This window comes from Perca fluviatilis, chromosome 19 (assembly GCF_010015445.1).
Source record: "Perca fluviatilis chromosome 19, GENO_Pfluv_1.0, whole genome shotgun sequence".
Classification (NCBI taxonomy): domain Eukaryota; kingdom Metazoa; phylum Chordata; class Actinopteri; order Perciformes; family Percidae; genus Perca; species Perca fluviatilis.
This window is the reverse complement of record NC_053130.1, coordinates 21,621,690-21,649,226: the sequence shown is the minus strand read 5'-3', so window position 1 is coordinate 21,649,226 and position 27,537 is coordinate 21,621,690. Positions and strand designations below refer to the sequence as shown.

At 39.7% G+C, this 27,537-nt stretch overlaps 2 protein-coding genes across 7 annotated transcripts in view; both read right to left on the bottom strand.

The window, feature by feature from the left end:
* Window positions 1-3,121: 3,121 nt before the first annotated feature.
* On the bottom strand, window positions 3,122-9,509 carry LOC120548353 (uncharacterized protein C6orf118-like). Of its 2 annotated transcripts, XM_039784578.1 has the most exons (11): window positions 9,426-9,509; window positions 8,593-8,975; window positions 8,350-8,484; window positions 8,017-8,139; window positions 7,202-7,261; window positions 6,523-6,647; window positions 6,370-6,431; window positions 5,908-6,077; window positions 5,681-5,734; window positions 5,501-5,562; window positions 3,122-5,404 (listed from the first exon to the last, which is right to left on the bottom strand). In XM_039784578.1, exons 2-11 carry the CDS (start codon window positions 8,971-8,973, stop codon window positions 5,320-5,322), a joined length of 1,257 nt encoding a protein of 418 aa, XP_039640512.1. In that variant the 5' UTR covers window positions 8,974-8,975; window positions 9,426-9,509; the 3' UTR covers window positions 3,122-5,319. The 2 variants fall into 2 exon arrangements, with proteins under 2 accessions (XP_039640512.1, XP_039640511.1); XM_039784577.1 differs by having other exon boundaries at window positions 8,350-8,975.
* Window positions 9,510-12,119: 2,610 nt separating this feature from the next.
* The window catches only part of pde10a (phosphodiesterase 10A), a 60,652-nt gene continuing 45,234 nt past the window's right edge, over window positions 12,120-27,537 (bottom strand). For 2 of the 5 annotated variants that reach the window (XM_039784571.1, XM_039784573.1), the window contains exons 5-22: window positions 26,733-26,782; window positions 26,469-26,609; window positions 26,032-26,187; window positions 24,583-24,633; window positions 24,041-24,099; window positions 23,692-23,743; window positions 22,936-23,078; window positions 22,249-22,341; window positions 21,799-21,985; window positions 20,706-20,849; window positions 20,365-20,447; window positions 20,126-20,276; window positions 19,841-19,996; window positions 17,442-17,635; window positions 17,212-17,323; window positions 16,949-17,029; window positions 16,326-16,414; window positions 12,120-14,775 (exon numbers count right to left, since the gene is read on the bottom strand). In XM_039784571.1, the coding sequence (XP_039640505.1) occupies window positions 14,676-14,775; window positions 16,326-16,414; window positions 16,949-17,029; window positions 17,212-17,323; window positions 17,442-17,635; window positions 19,841-19,996; window positions 20,126-20,276; window positions 20,365-20,447; window positions 20,706-20,849; window positions 21,799-21,985; window positions 22,249-22,341; window positions 22,936-23,078; window positions 23,692-23,743; window positions 24,041-24,099; window positions 24,583-24,633; window positions 26,032-26,187; window positions 26,469-26,609; window positions 26,733-26,782 (2,042 nt within the window). In that variant the 3' untranslated portion in view covers window positions 12,120-14,675. The remainder of the gene's footprint in view (window positions 14,776-16,325; window positions 16,415-16,948; window positions 17,030-17,211; window positions 17,324-17,441; window positions 17,636-19,840; window positions 19,997-20,125; window positions 20,277-20,364; window positions 20,448-20,705; window positions 20,850-21,798; window positions 21,986-22,248; window positions 22,342-22,935; window positions 23,079-23,691; window positions 23,744-24,040; window positions 24,100-24,582; window positions 24,634-26,031; window positions 26,188-26,468; window positions 26,610-26,732; window positions 26,783-27,537) is intronic. The other 3 variants (XM_039784575.1, XM_039784576.1, XM_039784572.1) reach the window with 2 other exon arrangements.

Here is a 27,537-nt window from a genome sequence, read left to right as displayed (position 1 = left end):
GATGTCTCTCTCTCTCATGGGGGGGCCAAATTCTCTGGGTGGGCAAAGCAGAGAAAGGGGAGGTAACCTTGCTCCTTATAACCTCATAAGGAGCAAGATTCCAGATCGGCCCATCTGAGCTTTCATTTTCTCAAAGGCAGAGCAGGATACCCAGGGCTCGGTTTACACCTATCACCATTTCTAGCCACTGGGGGACCATAGGCAGGCTGGGGGAACTCACATTAATGTTAAAAAAAACTCATAAAGTGAAATTTTCATGCCATGGGACCTTTAATGTCCCTGTCCAACAACAGAGGTCTGTTTTAAGGATACAAGTTGTAAAGTATGTTATTATGGGGTTTCAGGTCCCCCCCAATGCCTTATTCAGTCAGTACAAATGTGTCTCCTGTCAGAAATGAGAGGACTTGTATCCTCCTAATCCTCCGTGATGTCTTGTTCTTGCGCAGCTCCATACAGAATAAATCAGAAAAAGATGGCTGTGACAATATCCAGGCCTTTTTATTATAATTTGAAACAGTTCTATTTATAAAACTTTAATATTTATTTAACCTTTATTTATCCAGGTAAATCGATTGAGAACAGGTGAGTCATTTGCAACAATGACCTGTCACATTCACACTGTTACACATTCATACCTGGAAGCTGCCCTCTGATCTTCTGGCCACTGAGCAGCTCCTGGACCTCCCCGTCACAAGCTCGCTTCTTTAACCTTTAGGTCACCACTACCCACAGTACATAAGTAGCTCCAGGATGTACATACCACACCACAACTTATTTGTTTTCAACCTGAAGGTGGAAGTTGTTCATATTAAGAAATACTAATTAGACTGCTCTGGGCCACTAAAACAACATATGTTAATTGTCAAATTCACTGCTGTTCTTTCACTGATGGGTGACTGGAAACTGTGAAACCTGACGTCCTCTTACCTAATACAATTACTTAAAGCTGTGTTTGAACACAATTTTGAACACTTGAGCTAGAGTGTTCTTGAGTATTTTCATTTTATGCTACTTTATACTTCTATTTAACAACATTTCAGAGGCAAAACTGTACTTTTACTCCACTACATTCATTTGACAGATATAGTACTGGTCAGGGACATCACTAGGATTTAAAGACAGGGGGTGCTTAGCCCCCAGGGTATTTGTAACTTGCGTTTGCAACATCTTTGCACTCACATCTTTTGTTACTGTATTAGAGTTACACTTATGTCAACAACCAGTCAAGAAACAAAGATGTTAACAAGTAAAAAGTAACAGACATATCTTCTTCCATTTCTACTCTGTTCAACAAAACTTACTGTAATGTAGCTTTTAGACACATCAAAGCTGCATGGGGGAATTTACTTAGGCCAGACTCCTGATGAGTTCTTCTGTAGGCAATGACTTAAATGATATCTGTCTGCTCATGTAAATGTGTGATAAAGTAATAGCATAATATATCTAATTCCTCTCTCTATAAGATAAGTTGTCCAAAGAACAGGGCTGGACTGGGACAAAAAAATCGGCCCTGGCATTTTTGGGCCAGGCGGCCCACACCCACCGTGATTGGTCAGACAAATTCCCTGCAGACAGTCCTCTTAAAATATCCATGCGTTCCATTAAATGAGTTGCCTAGTGTTCAGCGTTCATGTGATCATTTTGGATCCTTCAAGAGGCGACTCAAGACTTATCTGTTGATCTTACACTTAAATAATTCATTCATTCTTAGAGTTATGATTTGTATATTTATGGTATTTTTATAATTTTTTATTCTTAATATTTGATATATTGTATTGTCATTATTTTTATTATTACTATTTTGCTTAATATTGGCTTAGCAACTTTAAAAACAGTTTACTGTTAATTTTAACTATTGTAAGATTCATATTTTGTCGCTTTGGACACAAGTGTCTGCTAAATACAATAACCATTACTATAACCCTTCCTAAAAGCTACAATAAAGCTGAGAGTAGTATATGCCCTGGAAAAGAGCACCAATACAAGAGAAGCTAATTAAGCAATTCAAGGAACACTGATGCTTGTATCATCATTGATTTTATAGATCCACAGACTTTTCAGCTAGCCAACAGGCCAACCGCTAGCATTTTCAATGTAAGCTTAAACAGTTAGGTTACCTGACAGCCACTAACTTTAATGTTACAGCCAAACTGCTTGTTGTCGTTATGACGTGACACACTCGCGCGCGAGCGCGCACGAACACACACACACACACACACACACACACACACACACACACACACACACACACACACACACACACACACACACACACACACACACACACACACACACACACACACACACAGCCTCCCTCCCTTCCTGAGAGTCTGTGTTAATTTGCCTACTCCTTACCACATCGTCATCTACTCTCTCTTCCATCTTTTCCTCACTCGCCTCCTCCTCGCCTTCTTCCCTGACATCGTTGTTTCTGCTTCTATAGCCAGCCACCTCTCCTCCTCTACTTCAGGTAATGCTGATGTTGAAGCAGCTACTACAGACCCAAACATGTCCGAAATTTTTGAGGAATCCGCCTGTAGATTCTTAATCGTTTTCTCCTCTAATTTCTCTGCACCTCCCTTGCACTTGGTGGTCGTTTGTCCATTATAACGTGAATGCTAAACTTCCAGCATAACTATTACAGCTCACGTCTCAGGGCCGGGAGGCGTGGCCATAGTGGGATTCGTAAATTTGCGGCCCGGAGTGAGGAAGGGGGTTCCTGGATTTCATTGGGTCAGGCCAGTGCCAATAAAGAAAATTAACCAATGGGCCGCTGTGAGTTCTTTATGGGCCGGCCCGGCCAAAAAATAAAAAAGGCCTATTTATATCGGCGATTCGGCCCAAAAGTCCACCGGGAAAATGCCCGGTATGCCAGATGGCCAGTCCAGCCCTGCCAAAGAATGCTATTTAATTACACTAATTACAGTAACTGCGCTGTAGATTGGTTCAATCAGTGTCATTTCGCTTTGGCTTGCATACAGTATAACCCAAGAACCAGAATTTAAAGGTCACAGTGAAATTTGACAACACAAGTTTGAGCGTTTCTCAAATAAAGATGATTTATTCTGCCAAATGATGTATACAATGTATGATATAAATCAACAACGAAAAGGCAGTATTCAAATCAAGTAAAATTGAGAATGAAATAATGTTAAAAAAAAAAAAATAATTGTCTACTTCGTGAGTGGAAGCATCAAAGAATGCCTTCTGTTTTTAATTCTAAATCTATCACTCTGTTGTGACTTAGGTGCTTCAGTATATCATTTTCAATCGACATGGCTGCAAGATTGTGAAGCCATTTCTGCCCCGCAGCCAGGAGTGAAGCCGACGCAGTGCACTAAAGGACCTTTCACAAGAGCAGAACCGGATCGGGCCCCTTTAAAAAGAGTCAAAAGTTGCCTAGAGTTTATAAGTTTCTACATTAAGGAGTTGGCTTCACATTGACCGTGCATAATTCTCATAATTCTCAATCGCTGCTGGTCTCTCCCAGCGCCCTAGTCAACTACAGTTCAACTGTGGGAATGTAGAGACAGGTTGTGGTTCGTTCAGTAGGCACCAAGTTTTAGTTCACATTCAATGTTCTACCAAATTGTTGCAAAGTGTAAATTACACTTTCACAACTTATTGAAAATTAAATTGTCATTACCTTATTCAGTGCTCATCCTCTGAGGGAGACAGCGTAGGCCTGATGTTTTTTTTCAAGAAAAGAGTCAAAAGTAGGGAAGCCTCTGACGAACTGACTGGCCAGCCTGAGCATCACTTTTTATATTGCCTTATCACAAGGTCAAGGTCAAGGTCAAGGTAAACTTTATTATCCCACAAGGGGAAATTCATGTGGTCATTCATTTTGCACTCTTGTCACAACATATTCTCTAAACATATAGACACCACAGACAAACCAATAAACATGTATATAACAAAAAGTAACAGTACAATGGGAATGACAATAACAGAAGTCAACAATCACAATACAAAAATAAACAATACTACAGAAATGACAAAGACAATCCGACATCTAACGTTTACGAAACATTAAGGTAGCTAAAAATAAAAAAAATATATAAAAATAACTAGGAGTGGTTGTCAAAAAAGGAAATTTGGGTCTACCATCCAGTTAAAGTGCCAGTGCGGGATCAAAGTACTTGCGATACAAGCCTCCTACGGCGTCCTAATATGGGGACAAGTGAACCATTTTACAAATGCCATGACCAAAGTGTCTTACAAACTGTTACAAGGTAAGAGCAAGGTAGATAACCCACCTGCATGAGGCCCCATATCCTGTCCTCCTCTTCGTGCTCGAACTAAAGCAGCTACGGTTTCCTGTCAGCCAAATGCTAAACCACGATTTTCCGTCCCCTGTTCGCTTGCTACGTTCTAATACAATGTTTAAAACCATGATACGTGTTTTAGTGCACAATGCTTATACCACACACTTTCACTATCACAAGTTCGAAGCACACTTTAAGAGTGTATTCCGCCAAAGCTATAAAGGCTTAATAAATGCAAAAGGCTTACAACATTCTTTAAGAGGTACTATATATTTGAAAGCAATCAGCAAGCAAGCATACTTTTGAGCAGATCATAAACACAAAATACTGTGAAATAGTAAGAAAGAAAGGGTGATTACTTTAAGGTTTCAGACAATGTACTGTGTGTGTGTAATATGACTGTAAACCAGGTCACTTAGCACACACCTGACTGGTCGGTTTGCTTATGTTTTCTTAAAAAAAAAAAATCCTTTTCTTTTTTCTTTTGTTTTCAGTAAGCTCTACTTTCATTCAGTAGGCTTTTTGGGAGACAGTGTCCCTCTCCCTAGAGCTTCTTTTCTATGAATGCTCTGGTCCCACTCTGCTCATTACAACTCTGAATTTTCACAACATGTTCATCTCCTTCAACAACACACAAAACACATGATCATCTTAAAATAGGATACTATTTTAGCTTGGCCTCAACCCACCACATCTAAATACTTCTAAAACACTGCATGAGTAAGAATAAAATAGTAAAAATGTATATTCAAGAATAACACTCTTAAAGGGGCCAGTCTACTTAATGAATCTAATGTACATTTTACTAATATTTATGTACTTTTGAATGCAGAACTTGTAATGGAGTATTTGTACATTGTGTCATTGCTTGCTTGCTGATACTGGTGGTAGTTTTAAGCTATGGTCTACAGTGTTATTTCTGGACAAAAACATTTTTATATGTACTAAACTCAAGTGCTATAAGCTAATATACTTAAGTTGTTTGCTAATCAAATATGTGACTCTATTTAATACATATTCCTTCGTTTTATTGCACTTTGGAATGTCCAAATCAAGGAATGATCCTCTGGTTTACTTGCTGATTAAGCAATTTACTCTCTGTTTGTAGATCACAATGTATTTTGTCCCATAACATCCTGGTGGAAAAACATAGAAAAGCAGCAGCAGGTTAGAAAGAGTCACAAGTCCCTGAGTCAAGTCTCACAGTACAGTATGTGCAATATAACATGTACCGTCTTAATGCCCTGCTTGCTTTCTCTCTGTCCAGCACCATGTTGATGTCGTTTTCCAGATCCTTGAGAGAAAAGTTCAGTAAAAAACATGGCCCACTTTCGCAGAGCAAGACATACATTTCAAATCTACAATGCTTTAAAAAATTATGATATGGTAGGAAAAAGATCAAACTCCCTTGCCTTGTTTGTGGTCTTCAGACAGTCATTTGAGGCTATCAGTCTCATTATCTCTTTCTGGAAGCCAACAGAAAAATACATTTTAAAGTTTAAAAATTACATTTTAACGTTAAATTTCTGAACGAACACAAAGACAAAATTGATGCACAATGCGATTCAACAGTCTAGCTGTGCTGTTCATAAACTTGTTAGATATATGAGTATAAGCAGACAGTTTAATCTCCCAGCACCTTTAGGTCTTTGATGCGTCCTTCAGTAGCAGTGATTGTGACAGAGGACACCAGCTTCTCCTTAATCTCTTCCTCCAGCTGTTGGATCTCCCTCCACATGTTCAACACCTGAAGCCTCTTGGATTGGAGATTGTTGGTGCAGCTGTCCTGCAGCCCGGACAGATATGTATCTGTCCAAACACAAGAGCTAGCATAAATGCACTGTGTGCTACATGTGCACTAGTACATACACACCCCTGCAGGGATTATAAAGTCACAGCTGACTCACTGAAACTACAAAACTCTCTTTATGCCTGTTGGCAAGACAAAGTAATTATTTGTTCGGTCTGTCAACATCAGAGACACATTGAACACAGGACATTGAAAAGTTAGCATGTGCTGCTGCCTGCCGGCTAATAGACAGTAAGTGCTTAGAAGTGGTTTACTAATGATTAGATCTACCAATGCAGTCTTGAGACTTACTCTTCATATCACTGTCCTCTGGGCCTATGATAGCTGGAACATTCTGCGACTCATTTCGGACTCTGAGGTTAAAAAAAGAACAAACGTGCTTAAAATAATGACACAGTATGTAATTATATATACTTTTTTTAAGTAGACAGATCCATGCAGTACCGTTTATTCTCCTCTAGAGCTCTTCTGGCCTCCTGCTCCAGCCTGCAAACCTCTTTTTCAGCATCTTCCAACTCCATTTGCCTTACTTTGCCATTGCCAAGATCTTTGAGTGAAGTATCCAGCGACTGTAACACAACAACACAAACATATTAACACTTGTATTGTTTGCGACAAGCACAAAAGATGCTTGAGAGACATGCTTGTTCTGTGACTATTGCAAATTGATCTGAGGCTCCAAGACATTACAAAATCTGTAATGTACAACTCTCCAACCTCATTAACATATTCTGCTATGTCAAAAAAAATCTTTTCACTGAATAAAAAGACCCCATTGCCAGCAGCCCTGTTCGGTTCCTAATGGACAAATTACCATCAAAATGAATGACATGAGTTAACTTTGACCCTTTGAACTTTAGGTGCAGTTTTGTTACATTACAAGGACTTTGTATTCAACTTAGTGCTAATGTTACTCCTAGAAGATGGAGACATTCTCACACAGTATGAAAAGCAATTTAGACTTTGAAAGTGCCTGAGCTTGATAATCCATCACAGTAAACATGAAGCCATTACTGTATGTAATGCTTGCTGTCAATCAGCTGACACCCACAGAAGGGACTCAGGTCTTCTTCTTATACGTCTTATGTATTTATTTGAATACATTATGAGCATTGTGCTTTACCGTGTCATGTAGTGATGCTTGGGAAGCCATCAAGTGGTTGACATACAAATCATAATCGGTCTGGAAGAAGAAAGAAAACATTATTTCACTCTTATGTATTTTGTGGATTGTTTTTATGATGTGTCTTTGTAGATGAAATCAAAACATTACTGAAATTGTGGAATTAATAATATATTTCAATGTACTGCTCATGTGTTTGTTACATTGTTTTAATCAACACAGCTTTGCATTACAGGTGATGGTGGAAACATTTATCATGAACACAACTGCCAGGTACAGATCATGAAATATCTAGCTACTGGTGTGTTAACAAATAATACACCTCAGCAGGTTACTGTAACAGTTTAGTTGTTAACTTATACAGTATGTACTTTGTGTCCTCATAAAGGATAATCAAAAGTCTTCCTGTAGTTTTACGCTGTAGAATAAAATGTTAATATATAATCTTATTCTTTTGATTTCGGCTGCTGGACCACCTCACTGTCATTAGCCTACAACAAATGAATCTCAAGCAATGATCGGTTTATTTTGTTTCACGAACACTAATGTGCAATGCAAAATTATAAACATGCAAAGCAGTTTTACTGACAGCAAAGCCACTGTGTGCAAAAAAGAAACTTGCAAAACATTTCTTATGAATGAGCAGTAATGCAACCGTTGCCCGGTGATGACCTGCTCCCAGACGCATCATGACCAGGTTTCAGTGGTTGCTCTACTTCCGCTTGCTACACCAGGGACTCACTCTCTCTTGGTTCTAATACATCTGACGACACATGCTAAAAATGTGCTAGTGGGTACAGAGGAAATGGAAAAACCTTAATTTCCCTCAGGATGCGTCCAAATACTGGCGAGCCTTCACATACATCATCAAAGACGTCACTGAACACCGCAAGGCGGTCTCTGCTGGGCCAGCTGTGCACTGACAACCTACTCAGCTCCTGGGTATGACAAGAACACACACATACATGCACGCACGCACGCAGCACGCGCGCGCACACACACATGTGAGAGGCTGTGCATGTCTTTATTCATGCACATTCTGCAAGAGTTTGAGCGGGCATTTCAGAATTGCCATCTCATGTAAAATTGACACATTAGAAATATGTGAACTAAACTAGTTGTGTGATGTCATGGTTTGTGTGACTCGCCTTTTGTAGTTTCCTCTCATGCATTTCAGCAACATGTCTTCCAGCCCAGAGGTCCTGCTTGGCTGTGACTTTCCTGCCAAATCGTTGTTTCGTCTTTAGCTGGCCGTCATTATTCAGGCCTTCCTGGTCAAAATGCTGTTTCCCCTCAGGATCAGATAAAGAGTTAGACTTTTTCTGGGAGAAGGCTCTAGGCTGGACTGGCAGAGAGTTTGCGGAACAGTAAACTATCTTTGGCAGACTCACATCTTCTCTTTTGTCTGAATGGGATGAGCAATGAGTAGCCTGATCTTGTCTTGACCTTAAGACTTCAGACTCTACTAAAGCAGTGCCAGTGGAGAACTCAGGGGGACACTCTTTCATTTCTTTCTTCATTACATAGACCAAAGCCTTTGTCTGTGTCAGCTGGGGTGTCAGAGGGTTTGGGGTTTCTTCTAGGCTCTGAGACATCCTCCAGAAAGACTGCTTTGTCTCCCTGTGAGGCTGACTCTGGTTCAGGCAGCGTGGCCCCAGATGACCTGAGGAGTAGGTCAGGATATCAGCCTTCTGACCAGCTTCAGCAGCCAGCAGCAGTCTTTGGATGTCGCTCCTAAAGCACCCGGGCTTTGGCTTACAGCTGCTGGACATGGCTAAAGGCACAGAACAAAATTATTAAGTCTGTTGAAAGACACACAATGTGACAGTACATTTCCTGTATAATGCAACAGAACTGCTATGTTCGCATTAAATAAATGTAAACCAAAATGAGTTTGAATTTCTATAAACTGCATTTACTTATATAGCTAGCTATAGCTACGTTATTTACAAATAGGTGTAAAACAACTAACTCAATGTTGTGACTGTAAATGAATTGTCTGTCCTAAAAACACAAATCTGTGAAAACAAACTGAATTAGCTAAAGTAACATTAGCTAACCTTGTAATTATCAGTTAGCTAACGCTAGTTACGATAACTTTTATAAATCCATAGCTAGTTGGTTTTCCACAATCCAGAGGCACCTAGCAAAGAGTCATTAGTGCTTTTACATTACTAGTTTGTGAACAAAGCAGACATACAGAAACGCCCAATAATAACCTCACCTGCTAATTTCGTGCAGTCACGACAAAAAAACCATAGACAGTATATAGCTAAGCAAAAAACAGACTTTCTTCATGGCCAACAATCTGTTCTTTACTCGGTTGCCAAGGAGACCAAAGCGCGTATGCCAGCGTTGCATTCAATGTCTCGATAATAATCGTACCCATGAGCTTTGAGGTTCTTGGTCTCATTTACGTGTTATTATCATTGACTGTTAATATTTTATTATGGATCCCACGTAACTTCTAGGCAAGTCCCGCCCTACGAAGCAGCTCGATTGGTTGGGGTTAGGCATTGACCTCGAGTGGTTAAGGTTATTTAAAAAAAAAAGAAAAGATTTCAGTTCTTGTAATTGATTACAAAGATGAAAGAATTCAACCAATCAGAGAAGGTGAAGTTAGTTTTCAAGTAGGCCTAGACTATCACCAACTGATAGTTTTTTTCCTTGAAAATTGTCAATAAACATAAAACAAAGAAAACAAACATGAAAAAGAAATAAGTTTGTATTACACATCAGGGCACAGATATGTGTGGAGTTCAGGCAGCTGACCACATTGCAAAGCAGGGGCGGATTGGAATATTTGACCATGACCAAAGGCAGGAAAGAGTTTAGCTGGATTCCAAATCTCAACTCATCCTTTCCATAACCCCATTCTGCTTTATTTTGCTACCCTATCCATTACCTTGAAGTTAAGGATTATGCATCACATCAGAAAGGTGTGTGTGTGAGCATGCGAGGACACATGCATATATGACAATGTTGACTTGGCATGGCTCTACTGAAACTGAAGGAATTAAAAGGATGTGTTCTGACCAAAAATAAAATCCTAATTTTCAGGTTTGACAATGAACACAAACACACTAGATTTTTGTCATTAGACTTAAGCTGGCACGAGTTGTGAAATTCAGTCATGAGCCCGAAACAACACTAAGTGACTTGTGGTGTATAACACTTCAAATGACAGAACTTGAAATTCTCCAACAAATTCCCCATATTTCCTCAGGTTTTCTTATTTTTATTCAAATGTTTCCTGTGGACTGCCACAAACCCTTGCACACAGTAACACAATTACAGATTGTGTAAACTATAGTTATTGGGGAAATCCAGTTACAACAAAACTCCTGCAAATGCTTTAATCAAACTATTATCGTAATCGGGTTATTTACAATAATTGGGTTATTGTGTGCAAGTAAACACACAGTAGTGGGTGTAGCCTACAGAGCAAAAGAGAGGGAGAAGGAGAGTCGGGGCCTCGGGGCTGGAACGGCCAGAATAGGAAAGCACCCAGATGGCAAAGCTGAGCATAAGGGAAGTGACAGTGTAACATGTTATGCTTCATTGAAACAAGTAGGGCTATATAATGGAGTTTGCATTCATTTGCATTCTTGTGTGCTCCATTAACTTTTGATGTAATGATGTTAAACAAAATAATGCAGTAGTAAAGGATGAAGAAGCTCCCATACCTTTACATGCCTGAAGTTGAGGATGCATTTGATGATGAAAGAGAATTTACTAAGAATATGAAATACCAAGGTTCATTTCCAAATGTATATTACATAACAACTTACTTTGTAGAATAGAGGGTCAGTGGTTATGATGTTATTGCTTACAAAGCCAAAAATGATTGCATTTTAGTATTTAATGTCCATTGGTAATTTAGGAATTAACGTAAGTAATAGAATGTAAATACGAAAACCTCTGTGACTCGAATGCCATCAAGTAAAAATAGTTTACTCTTTACTTTTTTTTTTGAAGAGCTGCTATTTGGGAATTTGTATTTAATAGCACCATATAGTATAAAATGGATAATAGGGGTATGAAAACCGCGGTTGGCAGCTGGTGGATCTGTAGTGGTAGACAGCCATCTTGTGGAAATGAAACCTCCATTGTTGGTCTGAGAGATAACGATACAAACATATTCATCCATGATATCCTACTGTATATTCAAAGACAATGACATCTACCATATAGGCCTATACTGGTAAACAATTTTAGTTTCATGAACACACCTTCCATGGACCCCTCACACCACAGATCCAAGCATGCCATCAGATGAACATTTGAAACTCATACTTATACAGACATACTGTATCTACAGTGCAGCAGGGATTTCTAAGAAAATCGTTTCACTGTATTCATCATAGTTTGGGATGACAGCAGTATTACTGTATTTCCTGCAGTAACGAATAGATAAATAAAAAGGGTTAACCTACCAGAAACTCTGATTTAAGGTTAAAATGTATGACTGTATTACACAGGTTAAAAATGGGGCCAAAGTCACGTTACAAATTTCTTAATGATTTGAAATGATTGTATAGTTGGGGTGATGCTGATTTTCCTCATCTATTCTGCATGCACAACATACAGCAGAGACGTTACAGTACGTACAGCAGGCTGCACTCATCTCAGTTCGTCCAACAGGATGTTCTCACCCTTGCCAGTCATTTTTGAAGATCCCAATTCTTATTTATATTTTGACTTTCACAAAAATGTGTAAATAATTGACCTTCACCACTGTGATAATTAAACAAATGGACCTGATTAAGTGCAATAACATGCTGCTGACCAATCAGGAGTGATGCATTGTCGCCCCAACACTGTCTCTGCAGCTCTACAGTATCAATAAATAGTAGGCATTAACAGTCAAATACATGCTTATTCAAACAGGAAATAAAAAAATTGTCTGGCACATTGATGCATTTTTCAGGTATTTAATAAAAGTCATTTGGGCTACTGCTCTTACATTTACAGTTGAGACATTCCGCAATTATTCTGGGTAACAGTAACATGTCTAGACCGTTTTGTTTATTTGAATGTTTACTTTGTACAAAACAAAAAGGCCAACATTATTTTTCTTTGTATAAAAAATATAAGTTAATTTAAATTTAACTCTAATTAAGAAAATAACAATAGTAATAATAGCAATAATAATAAGAATCATCAATAATAATAATGATAAAGATCATAAGCTTAACATAGTGCAGACAATGGTGTATATCTGGTGCTGAAAAGTAGAAGGGACAGTGCAGTGTTATGGACTTAACCATGTTCTCAGGTGGGGTTGGAGTGGGTAAAGACACAGTCAAAAGCTTTCTCTCTCTCTCTCTCTCGCATGTGCGCACACACACACACACACACACACACACACACACACACACACACACACACACACACACACACACACACACACAGAGTCTGAAAGTGCACAACCGCCATTCAGTTTAGTGCCATCAGAGCATACTTCTCAGTCTGTGCAAACTAATTCTTAGATTGCACGCAGTATACACCCATTACCGTATATGCAAAATTATATAAAAACTTCTGTTCAGGTGCATGCTAATTTTTGCTCCTCTTGGTTGAAGCTTACTGGAAGCAATTCTGAAAAGTAAAGACAGAGCACATCATGGAAACTGATGGCGCACTGACCCACATGCCACCACCGAGTACCTGCAACCAACAAAACATTCATCAAAATGTACATTCACACCATTCGGGGGCCCCAGTACCAGTTGTAAAACAAATTATTTGAGCGGTAATTTCAGTCTTTGAGGGACAATGTCCACTGGAATGACAGTTTCAGTCAACAAAAATTGTCTTTTGGAAGATCTTGGAAACTCATTTTAAAAGAGTCCAAATGTGCCCCCTTGCATGACGTTGGAGAGTAAGCGTAAAGAAAGGAGGATTTGTTTCCTTCGACAGGCCATGGATATGAGGGGATCTTCTGTCACACACCTGCAAAAAGTCAAGCAAGCATTCTTGAATCCCAGAGATAGACATACGATGCACTTAACAGGTTTGACATTGTGGGAAAATATGAAGCTGATGATTTGTTGAGACTCCTGTTGAGCTGCTGTACCTGCATCAACAGCAAAACGTGTTCAGTGTCATAAATGTTTCACGCTACGGCTTTGAAACTGCAAGGACACCAGTCTACGTCAAAAAAAAAAAAAGTCTGTATAGTTGACGACTAATCCAGCCCTTCACTACTGATTTAATTTATACCTCAATAATTCAGCACATCTTAAGCAGGTGTTATAAATCAAGATGCTAGAGTAATAAGCTAGTCAACATGTAAAAAGTTTGTTGTGTCACTTCAAACGAAGAACTCTTTCAAATCCGCTGGGACACTTAACCAACTCTTTTTTTCTTTTTTTTTGTACTTTCCTCTTTACTGTTTTATTCATGGTTCTAGAAATGATTACTGATTAATGAGGAGAAACCAGATTGTTGTGTAAAATAATTCATGATGTGATAGTGGCGTGAACAATGTTATGACAGTGAAAATTCAATAGAACGCAGGCTTACTTAAACTGATGCTATTTGTGCATCATCTCTATCTTGTGAACTCTGTCCTACGCACATTATTATTAGTGCTGGCCTGGGGTTAGATCCTGATAATCAAAAAAAATAAAAAAAATAAAGTAGCTGTACTATGCAGCAGGTTCCCAAATACCAGAATGGGCAGTGCTGTAGGGTCCACTTCAGGGAGAAACATTGTGACTCTCTTGTGACTGTGTTCACAAGTGTCGACATTATCTAAAACTCCTCTCATCACAGTTCATCCACGTTTTGTAGAATATGCTGACGGGGCGATTTCTCCACGTAGAATAGGCTGTATGTCTTTATTCAAGTACTGCAAAGGATTTTTGCTCAAAAAGTAATAAAAAAACATTCCGACGTCCACCTTCTCAATAAGGTGGCATTAAACCATACATCTGCTCTACACATTCCTTCTGTCTCTGGAAATACCTTGCTGAGTAGTGCGCGTACAATAAACCTACCACAGAAGGCAAACAGTACCATTTAAAAAAAAAGAAGAAAAAAGCCTGAACCAACAACAAGATTTCACATATGTCTAGTCTGTGAAAGGTTCAGAGTAAGGCCTCTGCAAATACAAGACCATAAAAGAATCAGCTCATATAAAAAAAGAAAAAATAACATAACAGCCAAAATAAAACAACAAAAACGGCACAAGTCCATTCTACTAAATGAATTCCCAAGCTGAGTAGATGTAGAGTGACGGGTTGAAGTCCCTCCCCATCGGCTGTCTGTCAGTCTCTGGGTGAAACCGTCAGTGTTTACACCTCTGTCACCCAATGAGGTAACTGTGTGTTTTCAAAGTCAAGTCGCCTTTAGCTGATCTGTCTCCTGCTAACAAAGGATGTGGGTTCTTCTTCCCCTCGACAAAGTTCCAGGTCCGTGGCAGGATTCTAGTTGTATTCCTTTGGTGGGCCAGCAACCCCTTTGGTAGTCAGTTGTCCACCTTGACAGGACCTGAATCACAAGGCCGGTTGGGCAATATGTCCTGCGCTTCTCCCCGCGATATCTTCTCCCACTGGCACAGGTTTTCCCTGCACACACAAAACATCCTCTATCAGATTCAGACTCTGCATGTCGTGGGTTTACAATCAGGTCTGTGCAACTAATGCAGACATTTCATTTCTTACTGCACAAAGACATGGCTTAGCATCTGAAATCAGAGGATAAAATCACATCAGCATGAATCAAAGAGATTGTAAACTTCATCAACAACAGGACAAAATTATAATGTATGACAGTTATTTCAAACAAAACACGCTGAATGAAATTGTCTAATGTTATTTTACTTTAAATGCTAATTATATTAGGGTAATAATGGCTTTTGATCTAGTTATTTTCAGATGTATATTTGTTACTGGTATTTGAAAGTTGTCTTGTTTGAGAGAAAATGAAATATACTACTGTAGCTACTGATGGGGCAAGCTAGTTAGCACACTATAGCAGCAGTATAACACTTTGTTGCCACAAGGGTGTGCATCTGATGTGAAAAATTGTATGGACATAATATTGTTAGAGACAGACAGAACTTTTGAAACAAGATAGATCAAATTATGCTTCTATTTTATAACTGTAGTAATGATATTAAGACAGAAATATCAGAACATAATCAGAATAGCAAATTATGGTTCTGAAAATATCCATATTAATATCCATATGTCCACACACTGCAGCAACAAAACAAAATCTACAATAAACCATACCCAACTGTATTAAACAACTAAATATAATGAATTTGTACCGGCAATTTATTCAAGAGAGAAATAGCAAGAAAAATGCTACAATGAACAATGGTCAAATATGTGTCTCCACAGTAACAGTGTAACTCATTAGTCGTCTGTATCAGTAGCTGTACCATCAGGTCGTGTTGTCACCCCACCCCACTATAATCTATAAGCCTGACACACGAGTGGTGCCCTTCCCTTCACTTAGCTTAGCTGATGCAGTTTACACGTCTGTGGCAGATCCCACAACAAGCAGCCGGGCTCCGCAGGGTCTAGGCTCGTTGCCCACCCAGGGCTCCGGGGCTGACGTACACCCCAGGCTTATATATATTACACTGCTCACTTTGTTTGCATTCCCCGCAGATCAAGGTCACAACTTTTTAAAGACCAGCAGGTTACATGCAGACAGACTGGTCCGCCATAGAAGAGCAACCATTTCCTGTTACTACACTGCCTTCTATATTGAAATGTGTCTTACTGAATATGCTTTTCAGAAAGTTCTAGCAGTAGCATATGTTTTTTTTGTATTTTCAGTTGAAAGTGGAATGCACGTCTATATACACGAGTACTCCTTATCACCTCAAATTTTATTTGTCTGGCCAACTGCTGCTGGTCATCACACACAGAAGTAGTGCATTTATCGGCCATAATCAGATGTGAAATCAGCATGACAAAATGCACGACCAAAAAACAGTGTAAATTACAACACCTACCTACAGTTATTTAATCTTTTATTGCTAAAACACATATGCTAGATACATTCCCCATCACCCCAAAATCCTGCTTGGCTTTGTGTCAAAGCACACAGCCAAGGACGAGACTTTCCCTTCTACTTTAAAACTGCAGCTTCGAAGACTTACTTGCAGGCTCTTAGAAGAGGACTGGATGGAGGGAAAAGCTCTGCTAGTGTCGTGTAACATGGAACGGCAACAGCATTGTAGAATCCCACCTTAAAAAAACACAAAACATAAACCAAACAAAAATACTTAAGCCAACAGAAGCAAGTTTGCATTAACATGTTCACAAACAGTATAATGAATGACTCAGGAATACTCAGAAATGCAGCACATGATTTTAATTTTCTCTGTTGTCTGGGATGTTTTGATAATTTACTGTAGTAATTAACTGATCTGATTTCATGACAGGCACAGTCTTTGTTCAAATGTGCTTTATATGGGGCCAAACATAGTTTAACCCTTATTATTTATTAATATGCAAAGTTTATTACACTACAAGTACCCATAGCATTCTGTAGAGGCTTCTTACATTGCATGCTATTTCTAAAGGAATGGTAAAACTTTGCTAAAACTTGTTACATTGTTATCTGAATATAAAGTGATCCTGGTTATTGTAATTAATTATTTACACTTTAAGTCAACTCCTAGTAATTCTACTTCAGAGACATTTCAAATTTTTTGGAATGTGTGTGTGTGTGTTAGAGACTGCCCAGTTAGAGACACATGAGTAAAAGTGATGGTCTTACTTGGCCCTGGGGAACCTCGTCCTTCTTGTCTCTGTCCAACATAGGGATCGGCTGCAACCCAATCTTCTTCATCTCATCTCCCTGTGGAGGAACAAAATAAAGAAAGACATTTTATTTTATTTTTGCACACTGTGGCAAACCTTTTGACCACTAGACGACACTATTTTGCACTTTACAAATTGTATGACAGCTAGGTGTAACAGCATTACCAATTAAAAACAGAGGTAATAAACTGTTTAAACTCCAGCAGTATCCCACAGTACCTCGGCCCAGAACTCAGCATAGATGTCGTTGGCTGTGAGTCGTGTGATTTGCCATTGCTTGGTAACAGAACACAGGTCACATGCTGTCATCATCAGACCAATCACACGGTCCCTGGAGGGGAGCAAAGCCTCGTTATCACCATGAGGAGAAACTCAATGTGCCGTGTATGTGCACCAGGTCTGCGTGTGATGCAATGAGACCTGGTCTGAACCTGACCCGACCTGCGTACCGGTGCGTGTCGTGACCTGACCTGTGTGAGTGGTTGTTCAAGTCCAGCACACTCGAGGTCAGCAGCTCCGTCAGCTGCTGGTGGTTGTTGAAGTACAGGGCGAGGTCTGTGGCGATGATAGCCTTCCGGATGATCTCCAACACCTGCTCGTACTCGCTGGAATTCAGGTTCGAGAAAATATTGTGCCCTTCCAGCTATGAGAAACAAAGAGATCAATAAAAAAGCAAAAGCTCCACTTATGAGGCGTTCGGCTCAGCTAGATTACAACAGGTTGTAATCCACGTTCATCTCAGGCCATTGCAGGTTCACCCAGATCCTGGACGTTACAGAAGAGGGCACTCAGAACTAAGTCATATGATCCTATACATAGATCTGTAATTGACAGTGTGTGTGTGTGTGTGTGAGCATTAGATTTCTAGAAATCAGGCATGAAAACGGGTCAGGGGTGAAAAAGGTGAGAATGTGTTTGTTAAATAAAGAGTCAATGTGGATTTACATATTGCAATAATATCATAATCCTACAATGAATCATTGTGAAAACAAAAATGTACTACTTTGGCCAGGTCATCATCAAAAAAGCGAATTAGTACATTCATGATTTTGTCCATGTTGATATTAGCTGCTTTATTTACATTTATTAAAAAACGTTGCATTGTTTATCTTTTCATATAGCTAGACGTCTAAACTCTGGGACAAGGCCGTTATGTTTAAATACCTGCCATGCTGAGTCCAAACAGACAGCTTTGTCAAGGTAGTTTGGGCTTCAGATAACTTTTACAAATCATTACTATGAACGTGCACACACGTATTGTTTGTATTACGGTCGGTCAGTAAAGGCGCAATCGCAGTCGCAGTCTTAACGGTAGCGGTCGTTGCCGGTAACGTACTGGTAAGACAGAGTGCACGGACCGAAGCTTTGTAACTAGCATCTAATGACTAGCGAGCACTTTCTTACCACTGCTGCCGTCCAAAACATGCGCTGCAGAAGCAAGCACCCGGCTCCCTCAATTTGAGGCACCAAGTGCTAAACGGCTTCCCGTCTCCACCCTTTTCCTCTTGTCCTCTATTTTGGTTTCAAAACGGCGAATTTCGCCGAAAGGTGAGTGATTTTCATGTCTGAGAAATGATGTGGTAATTAAAGTATTACAAGAAAGTAAAAATGTACTTATAAATGTGAAGACTATCTCCACCAACCAGTCAAGTTGCAGTTTACATCCATGTCTGTCCGGACGCATGTAATATATGTAGTGAAGACACTGAAGGAATTCCATGAAAGGTTTTAAGTGTATTTTTTTGGCGAAATGGAAGTTATCACTATATTGACATGTATTCCAGTGTAATTTCCAGTGAGAAACATGTTGTCTTTACTCAGAGACTATTTTTTACAGAGGAGTACAGAGGACTGATAGATTAGCTTCCTCACATGCTGCAACAATCACCTGAAGCTCAATATCAGCAACAGTGATGAGCTTGTGGTGGACTACCAGAGGAACAGGAGTGCCCCTGACCTGGTTGCCATCAAGGGAGAGGAAGTTAAGACAGTGGACTCACGCAAGCACCTTGGGGTCCAATTTTCAGTAATGAAAAAACTCATTAATGGGAGTTGTTCTTCATCTGAGACGAGGGTCTAAGGATAGACGATGTTGTTGGATGTACAGATTGTGAAGCCTCTTGAGGCAAAGTTTTGATTTGTGATATAGGGATATATAAATAAAATTGATTTGACTTGACTTTGTTAAGTCTTGTTGTTCTTGTTCTGCTATATGTCATATTAGTGTGTAAGTTCATTGAGAGAAAAACAAACAAAAATAAATGTCTTTTATGTCTTCACATGCTTGGCCAATAAAGCTGATTCTGATAGAACACAAAGTTGTAGCCATGACAGAAGACAAATATAGATGTTCCTGCAAAGAAGCTACAAATTGTAAAACGTGGATGCTTCAGAGACATCTTCAACCAAGCAGCACAGAAGATCTATACAATCACCACAGTTTCAAGATTAGTGTCACCAATTCAGTATCCGCCCAAATGTCTCCCCTTCTGTTCCTGAGTTACGGCGTTGAAAAATGGCCAGAAAAGTGTTTTTGCAGAACATTATGATGTCACAGTGAAGTTGACCTTTGGCCTTTTGGATATAAAATGTCACTTCTTCATCATTTTGTGTGAAATGTTATCATTATTAGCATATTAATTCTTGATTCATGGCCACGAATGTGTTAATTGAGGTCACAGTGAACTTGACCTTTGACCACTGACCCCCAAATTCTATTGAGTTCATCTTTAAGTCCAAGTGGACATTTGTGCCAAATTTAAAGAAATTCCCTCAAGGCGTTCCAGACATATTGCGTTCACAAGAATAACATACATTGTACATTAAGTTCTGCATAGTGGAGCTCTACCTGTAGGATGGAGACGGTCTGAGAGAAGTGGTGTTGCTCCATGGTGGAGGTGGAGTACAGAGCAGCCAGCGGATGGTCAAACTTCTGCAGGTATGAGTTGCTGTACCCCCGATGGTCCAGATCATGGCACAGGCAGGCGATCAACAGACCTTTCTTCTGTAGACCAGAGTGGAAAGACGGGAAACACAAAACTTAAAATCAGGAGCCCCTTGATGCTGCTGATCTTGTTTTTATTTATTTTTGTCGTCTTGAAACAGTAAAACCCAGACTAAATAAGAAGCAAACCTCTAGCTCTGTGAACATCCCAGAGGTTTTCTGTAGAATGACGTACATGCAGTGGGCCACCGTCACTGCATGCTTCCAGTTGTGGTAGGGCACACGCCGGTAGTTCTTCCGTACAGACATGGTGAACCGACACAGCTTCTCCAGCTCAAAGCTACACACAACAACAATTCAACAATTAATCAACCTGAGCTTTGATGAAGAGCTGACGCCGACATTGTCATGGCCTAGTTACACCTCACCTGGTCTTTCCACAGGAGTTATGAACCATGTAGATAAAGACAGCAGGCCAGATCTCCTCAAAGGGGCTGATGTCAAAGTGAAAACCTAGAGGAGCGAGAAAGAGATGGGAGGGGAGTCTTAAATTAGCATGTACAGAGAGACAGATAAGGGGACTTCTGAAGTCCGGGTGTGTTAAACTGACAGGCTGTCCTCCAGAAGACCCACCACTTCCTGCACTGCCCCCCCCTACAGAGCTTCTGGACTCTGTCATCGTCACTTTCACAGACACATGGCTGTAGACCAACCACACTCACAGCAGAGCAGAGATAATAACCACAAGCTGAACCTGAAAGGGCACTCACATTTCGATCTCTTTATAAATGGGTGCAGGGAGGTTGAGCTGGGTGAGGGTCTTCCATTCTTCTGATGTGCAGATGCTGTGATAAGACAGCTTTTCCATCGTCACTCTGTAAATGCATTCAGAGTGCCGGATCCTGTGGTACATCTGCAGAGACGCACAGAACAGGAATTAGTCTTTAAAATGTCGAGAGAGGAAACTGAACACTCCAGCGCTATAAATACCTGGAAAAATATCTTATATCTTTGTTGAATTCTTTAAGTATCACTGTTGGAATTTCCAAAAGGGTCAGACAAAGTTAAGTTGTCCGCAACAGTCCTGTATCATATTTGATCTGTCTCCAAAAAGTGTCTCCACATCTGGTCTGTATCCCTGTCCCCGTTCCCAGACAGACAGGCAGGTACAGGCGCCAAGCCTCACACCTTCCACCATAAATCAGCATAAATCAGGAGCCGGCCCAAGCGAGTTTCCTAGAGACGCGAGGCATAAATTACAGCTAAACATAAATCCTGTCAGTGGACGGATGCAGACTGCTTGTCTTAAAATATTAACACGCCTCATCAATTTTAAAACCAACTTTGTGACGCTGCTCCTGCGTAAGTTTGTCGCACGAGATGATGGTGAGTCAGGCCCCCACAGAGAGGAGAGACTTTGACAGACAGACCACACAACTCAGGTTTCCAGAGTTTATTCATGAAACGGCTGGTGTTTCATTTAAGGAATAATCATCACCGTCAAAAAATAAGCTTTTATTCATATTGCATAATGCACATTTTAAATAGAAGCTAGCACTGTCTCTGTCTCTTGGAGAAAAATGAAATTACTTCTCTGACAAAGAGGGAAACCTGCAGCCTAGTAACAGCTGAAACAAGCCTTCCAGCTACAGTATGAATTTAGGGCGATACGTCAAAGGTGCAGTTCTCTGAAAATAAGAATTAAGTATTCATGGCCATGAAGCATTATATAATTTACCTACACTGCAAAAGATAAAGAGCAGGTGTGTGCAGACAGTTATTAAGAGAATGGATCAAGTTTTTGCTGTTGGAGAAAATCAGTTAGTCAATTAAATATTTTAGGACTAATTCAGTTTACTCACATTTGCACAGTGTAAGGCCAGAGCACAAAAGACAGCAAACATCTTAAAGTTGTTCTCATCTGTTTTAGTGAAGGCACTTCCGCTTAGCTTGTTCACCATCTGTACCACACCTATAACGGTCCCCCTGCTCACGATGGGCATGCACAGGATGTTCCGCGTGGTGTAGCCAGTTTTGAGGTCCACCTCTCTGTTAAGGAAGACATACAAAAATATGATATGCCATTCATCACGTAAGCGAGATTAGAATGTGAACCATACAGTGTTTAACTCCTGGTGTACACCAAAGGCCTCTATCCCAAATACAGAAGAATAAGTCAACCGAAGAAGAATTGTCCAGGACAAATCATAGCAAAACTTCAAGACAGTTAGTTAGATTGTGGATGATCATATAAAATGATAAATAAAAAAGATAAATAAAAACGGCTTGTTGCACAGTCTGTTGGAGTTTACCGGTTGAACCGGGGGTCTGCATAGGCATCTGGGATATTTAAGACTTCCCCTGTCTGAGCCACTTGGCCAGCTATTCCCTTCTCTATAGAAAACCTACAGGGAAAAAGGAGAGAAGAGGACAAGAGTTAGCTCTGTGGACTGCCCTTCAAGTCTTCTCAGTCTGTCGGTGCTGAGTGGATGGGTGAAAATCAATAATAAAAAATCAATCAAAAAATCCATGCAAAAACCTTTAAAAATGCAATTTACAGCACATACAGTGTGTAGATTTACTATGTTTACGTATTGACGGTAAAATGATGATGTTCCACTGGAATAGCACAAAATCAGCAGGTCATTTGATGTTTTGCTGCTTTTCTATTGACTTTCTATTAGTGGAAGCATTTTTTTCTGAGCTGTCATTTTTTTCTGAGCTGTCTGTGTTACAGGACATAATTCACTGTACACTATGGTAAACAATGTCTTCTAGGGGCAGGACACACATTTTTAAAAGTGTGGAGACAAAAAAAACATTTCAAAATGAGTTCCAACTGTTCTACTCCTTCAAAATAAACTAGTATTTGTCACTGTTTTGCATAAATGGAAAACTGATACTCATGTACTGTATATCAAAAAGAACAGACGCTATCAAAATCAAATGAGTATACAGTTTAGCACATTGTTAGAGAAAACTAAGTAACTCTTACACACCTAATTTCTTTGGTTTTCCTAAAGACAGGTTTGCCTTCTTTCTCTTCCCCAATATCGAACAGGTCAGAGTACAGTTCTTTGTTGTTGTGATCTACCTGGAAGAGTGCGCACCTGTCCGCATTCACCAGGTTTTTTGCATATATCTGCAAAACAACACCAGGGACAGAATTTTAATAGCAACACTGAGGGTTTAAAAGAACTGGAAAAAAAACATGGAAAATAACATCTAGCACCTCCAACTTCATTTAATCAGTATTCTTTTTTTTTTTTTGGATGGGACAGGACAGTTAAATGTAGAGAATTAAAAAACACACAGTATAACTACAAGTCATTCCAGTTCATTTGAGTGTTTGAACCAGATGACTTTAATGACCTGAGATGACAACACAAGTCACAAGGCAACAACATACATACAAACAAAGAGGTGGGTTTTAGTAGAAAAACAGGGAAATCATGTTCATTTGTTTTAAAATATGGCAAGCTGGAAAAACATCCCTAATTTAGGTTAAGCCCAATTCTAAACATGTATTTAGTATGTCTATGTAGCTATTATAACAAATTATTATCTTGTGTTATTAATGCCAACAAACGTATTGTCAGAAACATTAGCAGTGCCCCTCAGGTATTAAGATAGCCTGTGTGTATCTATCACAGCAGCATTATTACTCGTTTAACACACATAACCTAACACACTCCCAGGATGTGTAGCCTTGAAGACAATGTGAATGAACACATACTTGCAGAAATCACACTCACCATAATATGTTCAAGTAGAGAATCTATTGCCACAATGTTATCAAAGTATGTTCTGTGCGAAAAGAAGAAATGGCGCATTGAGATGTTGACAAATGGGAAGCTCTGATGACGTTCACATTCAAGACATGAAAGCTAACTTGCCTAAAATGCAGTCATTTGTTTCTATTGTGTGAGCAAAAAGGTGCTATTTATGTTTGACCTGACATGAGAAAAAGATACAAACTCACTTTAGAGCCCAAATCTTAATTTTGTTATACTTAGACTAAACTAAGAACATGGTGTAAATACACTTTTAATGTGTTTTCATTAGCATTCGTGTTAGGTAAACTGTCCCAACAGCAGCTCTTACTTTGACACATCTAGTAGGAAGTCATTGAGCTCAGTCTGTTTGGCGAGGCCTCTGCACACCTAGAAAGAAAGAAAGACGGGTCATGACCCGGCACCCAGACGTATCACACATTTCTCACACAACACATACAGCCTCGTGCGTGTGCTGTAAACAAGCCAACTTGCTGTCTACACACTTGGCTTATGAGTTTCAGTAACAACAGTGTTTTGCAGCAAGTAGCTAACCCAGGAGCACAGTGTGCTGCAGTGCTGTGGCTGAGGCTCAGAGGTCCACTGTGGCCAGTGCTGCAGTGGGACGCTGCTTCTCTGAGGTGTTGTGCTATCTGTTCGTATAAAAACAACACTCGGGTGTAATGATGTCCTCGGGGAGCTATTAGTTGAATCTACGGCTCAGTTGATTGGACTGGGCCCAGTGACAACCAGTTTGTGTACACAGTGGATTTCCCCCATTAAAAACACCAGAGCGTCAAAGATCATAATAAGTGGGCATCACCTTGTTTCCAGACAAGTCTTTAGTGAAATGTTACAGTATAGTTTGCTCACCTGTACTTGATGAATGGCAACTGATGCCCACGCTAAATTAGCTGTTGCAACCTGGAAAATAAAGTGAAGATTAGCTCCAGAGAACTGCAGAAAAAACATATCACAATTAACACAAGTTATCACACATTTGCAACGCTTAATCAGTTCTTATAAAATTTCTGATTTTTATAGCTCAACATAATCTGTTCTGCACATCAGGCCGTCTCATAATCATAGAAGAGCCAGTTGGTCTACAGATTTAGAGTCACTCTGGGGACACTCACACCTCACACCTGTAACACTGCTGTGTTGCTGTGTTGTTCAGTATTGTGGATTAAAGCTTTAGGGCGTAACTTTTTGATATTAATGAACATCCGTTAAATTCAAGCCATTGCCAAATGAGTTGATACAACGCTAATTAAGACGATAAGCTCCATATAACTCTCTCTTTATTTCTCAGAATGGCTATGTTCAGAAACTGGTGTCGTCTGGCGACCTCTGCGGAGGAGGGGTGGGGGCGGTGCGCGATCACGGAAGGCTTGTATCATGTGGATGTGCCGACAGTTTAGTTGTCATTACTTAGAATTCCTCATGGGGGCGACAGAAATTACTCACTATAGCTTTAACATTGAAGCTGCGCTAATAGTAGTGCTGGGCAGTATGACCAAAGATTTTCTATCACGATATTATTTAAGATTCTGGCGGTGTCATGCTATATCACGGTATTTTGATGTTGTTGCATGACTGGGCTGTAGTAAAGGTTTGTAATGGCTTATGCTAATGTCAGGAGTGCATTGGATATAAAAACATGCCATAAAACAATGTCATTTTGTAAATCAAAATTCATCAAATCATCCATCATAGAAAATAAATGACAACTTCAAATGCTTGCTCTGCATCTATGATGTGTATGTTTGCTACCACGTGAGCCATATCACCTTCTTGTACTGCCAACAAGTGGCCAAAACAATCAACTGATGAAATGATAAAATTAGACAAAATTTCACAAATAATTCTCAAGTCACTTAAACCTACTGTATTCTGCTTCCTAATATTTAATTAATTTACAAAAATGCTAAAATAAATGAGATGGGTTTTTTAAGTACAAATTGGGGAATCATTATGTATTTTTTATTAAATATGCTGTCAAGAGATGTTTATTATGGAAAGTTTTGAATTTGAAACGTGAATCTTTAAAGCTTATTCACTGTGACTATACTTGCTTGAGCCATGGGTATGTGAAGTAATTTTCTAGCTCATTGCACTGCCGTTTTACTGAATCATCAGCAACAAGTAGAAAGTGCTTGGAGACAAAAAATACAGCATTATTAATTATTTTCCACAATCAACTGAACTCCATAAATCTATCTTTAACAGAGCCAGATTAAGGTGAATACCAGGCTAACTGTAGTTCTGTGAGCCTTGCTCCAGCCTCCCACTCTTGGTGTGTTTTGTCTGGGTCAGACTGACCTCCTGGTGGCTGAGGTTGAAGGGCTCTTTGCCCCACTGCCGTTGCAGCTCCAGGATGGCAATAAGATCCCCGATGGCAGTGATGATGGGGAGGCACAGGACAGAGTGAACATGGATCCCTGAGTCCTGCCCTGTGCCGTCTGGGAAGCGCTCGTCCTGCAACACACAGATCAGTGAAGGACATTATTGCCTGAAGTGCACAGGAGCTCAACAAAGGAGGTCAGTGTAGCTGGTACAGTTGCCCCTCAGCAGAAAATTAAAACGATTAAAATTCAAAGCATACTGTTTTACTTTTTTTTTTTTGTGCATCTAACCAGTTCATTTAATGAAACATAAATGGAGAGCATTAAGAGATCTGTAATCAACAAACATCACAGCTATGCAGTGAAATTCCTATGATGGGAAAATGTGTACTGGTTGCAAGAAAACATCTTCACCCCCATGATGTCCTCTACTAGCAGTGTTTTGTGAGTCTTGGCAACATGAGCGGCAATGGTCGTCCCAAATGCGATGGGGCCGGAGGGAATGAGGCTTGGAGGGCCATCCTTGGCACCCGTTGGAGTGAACATACATAAACTCTATTGAGAAGCATGATAAGAAGAGAAAGAGAAACAGAAATGGCGGGGGGAAAAATAATCAAAAACACGCACACAACTGCATTAGCATATAAAATGTATTCAGCCAATGTCCTCTGCACTTACATTGTTGCATTCTCCCAAGAAGTAAAGTGCGAATCCATCTGCTTTTGTTGCTGTAGAAATAAGAGACACACAGTTCACATGTGTGTAGTACGAGTGTCCAGTAACAACATGACATTAGCTGTCGGTGTATGTCCGTGTTACATTCTCTCATATAGATGTATCCAACAATAAATGGCAGGTATACCTGGGAGGAAAAGTGTAATAGGATATAACAGTTACAATCTAATAACAGTCTATTAACAATGTCCCACATAACGACAAGGGCGCTCTGACCGAGGGCTTTCACTGCCATCCAGTTCATCTCATTCCCAGTCCTCTTTTCCAGTCCCATTTCACACTCATATATTTAGGTCACATTATCAGACAATGTGACAACAGGGACACTGGTGGAGCATCAGTGAATATGCAGATGATTAAGAAGATAATGAGTGGTGTGGTCTGGCTGAAATCATCATTTGGTCAACACTGTATTTATAAAATGCAACATATCAACATATCTTTGTCAAAACGATAAAGTCCTGGACATTCCAAATTTTGAACTAAAATGCTAGAAAATTGAATCATATGTAATTGCATTTATTGTGGAACATGATACAGATTGTTTTATCATATAATTCAATTTTCTAGTTTTTTAGACCATTTTATTTACAAATTTGATTTTGGTTTGCCAAGATGAATGGGGAGAAGAACTGGGACTATTCATTTACAAACAATTCTTTCTGCATATTTTATGTATTTATTATTTTCAATTAAGCAGAATACAGGTGGAGTTCACCACAGTGGGCTATTCAGTTGTACAAAGTAC

Bases quoted from the DNA above. Each gene is read 5' to 3' on its own strand.
- LOC120548353 (XM_039784577.1), bottom strand. From the start codon at position 8,973: ATGTCCAGCAGCTGTAAGCCAAAGCCCGGGTGCTTTAGGAGCGACATC. The intron at 8,140-8,349 runs GCGAGTCACACA...TGTCATACCCAG, and splicing joins ATGAGAGGAAACTACAAAAG to GAGCTGAGTAGGTTGTCAGT. The intron at 5,735-5,907 runs GTGCTGGGAGAT...GTTGGCTTCCAG, and splicing joins GACGCATCAAAGACCTAAAG to AAAGAGATAATGAGACTGAT.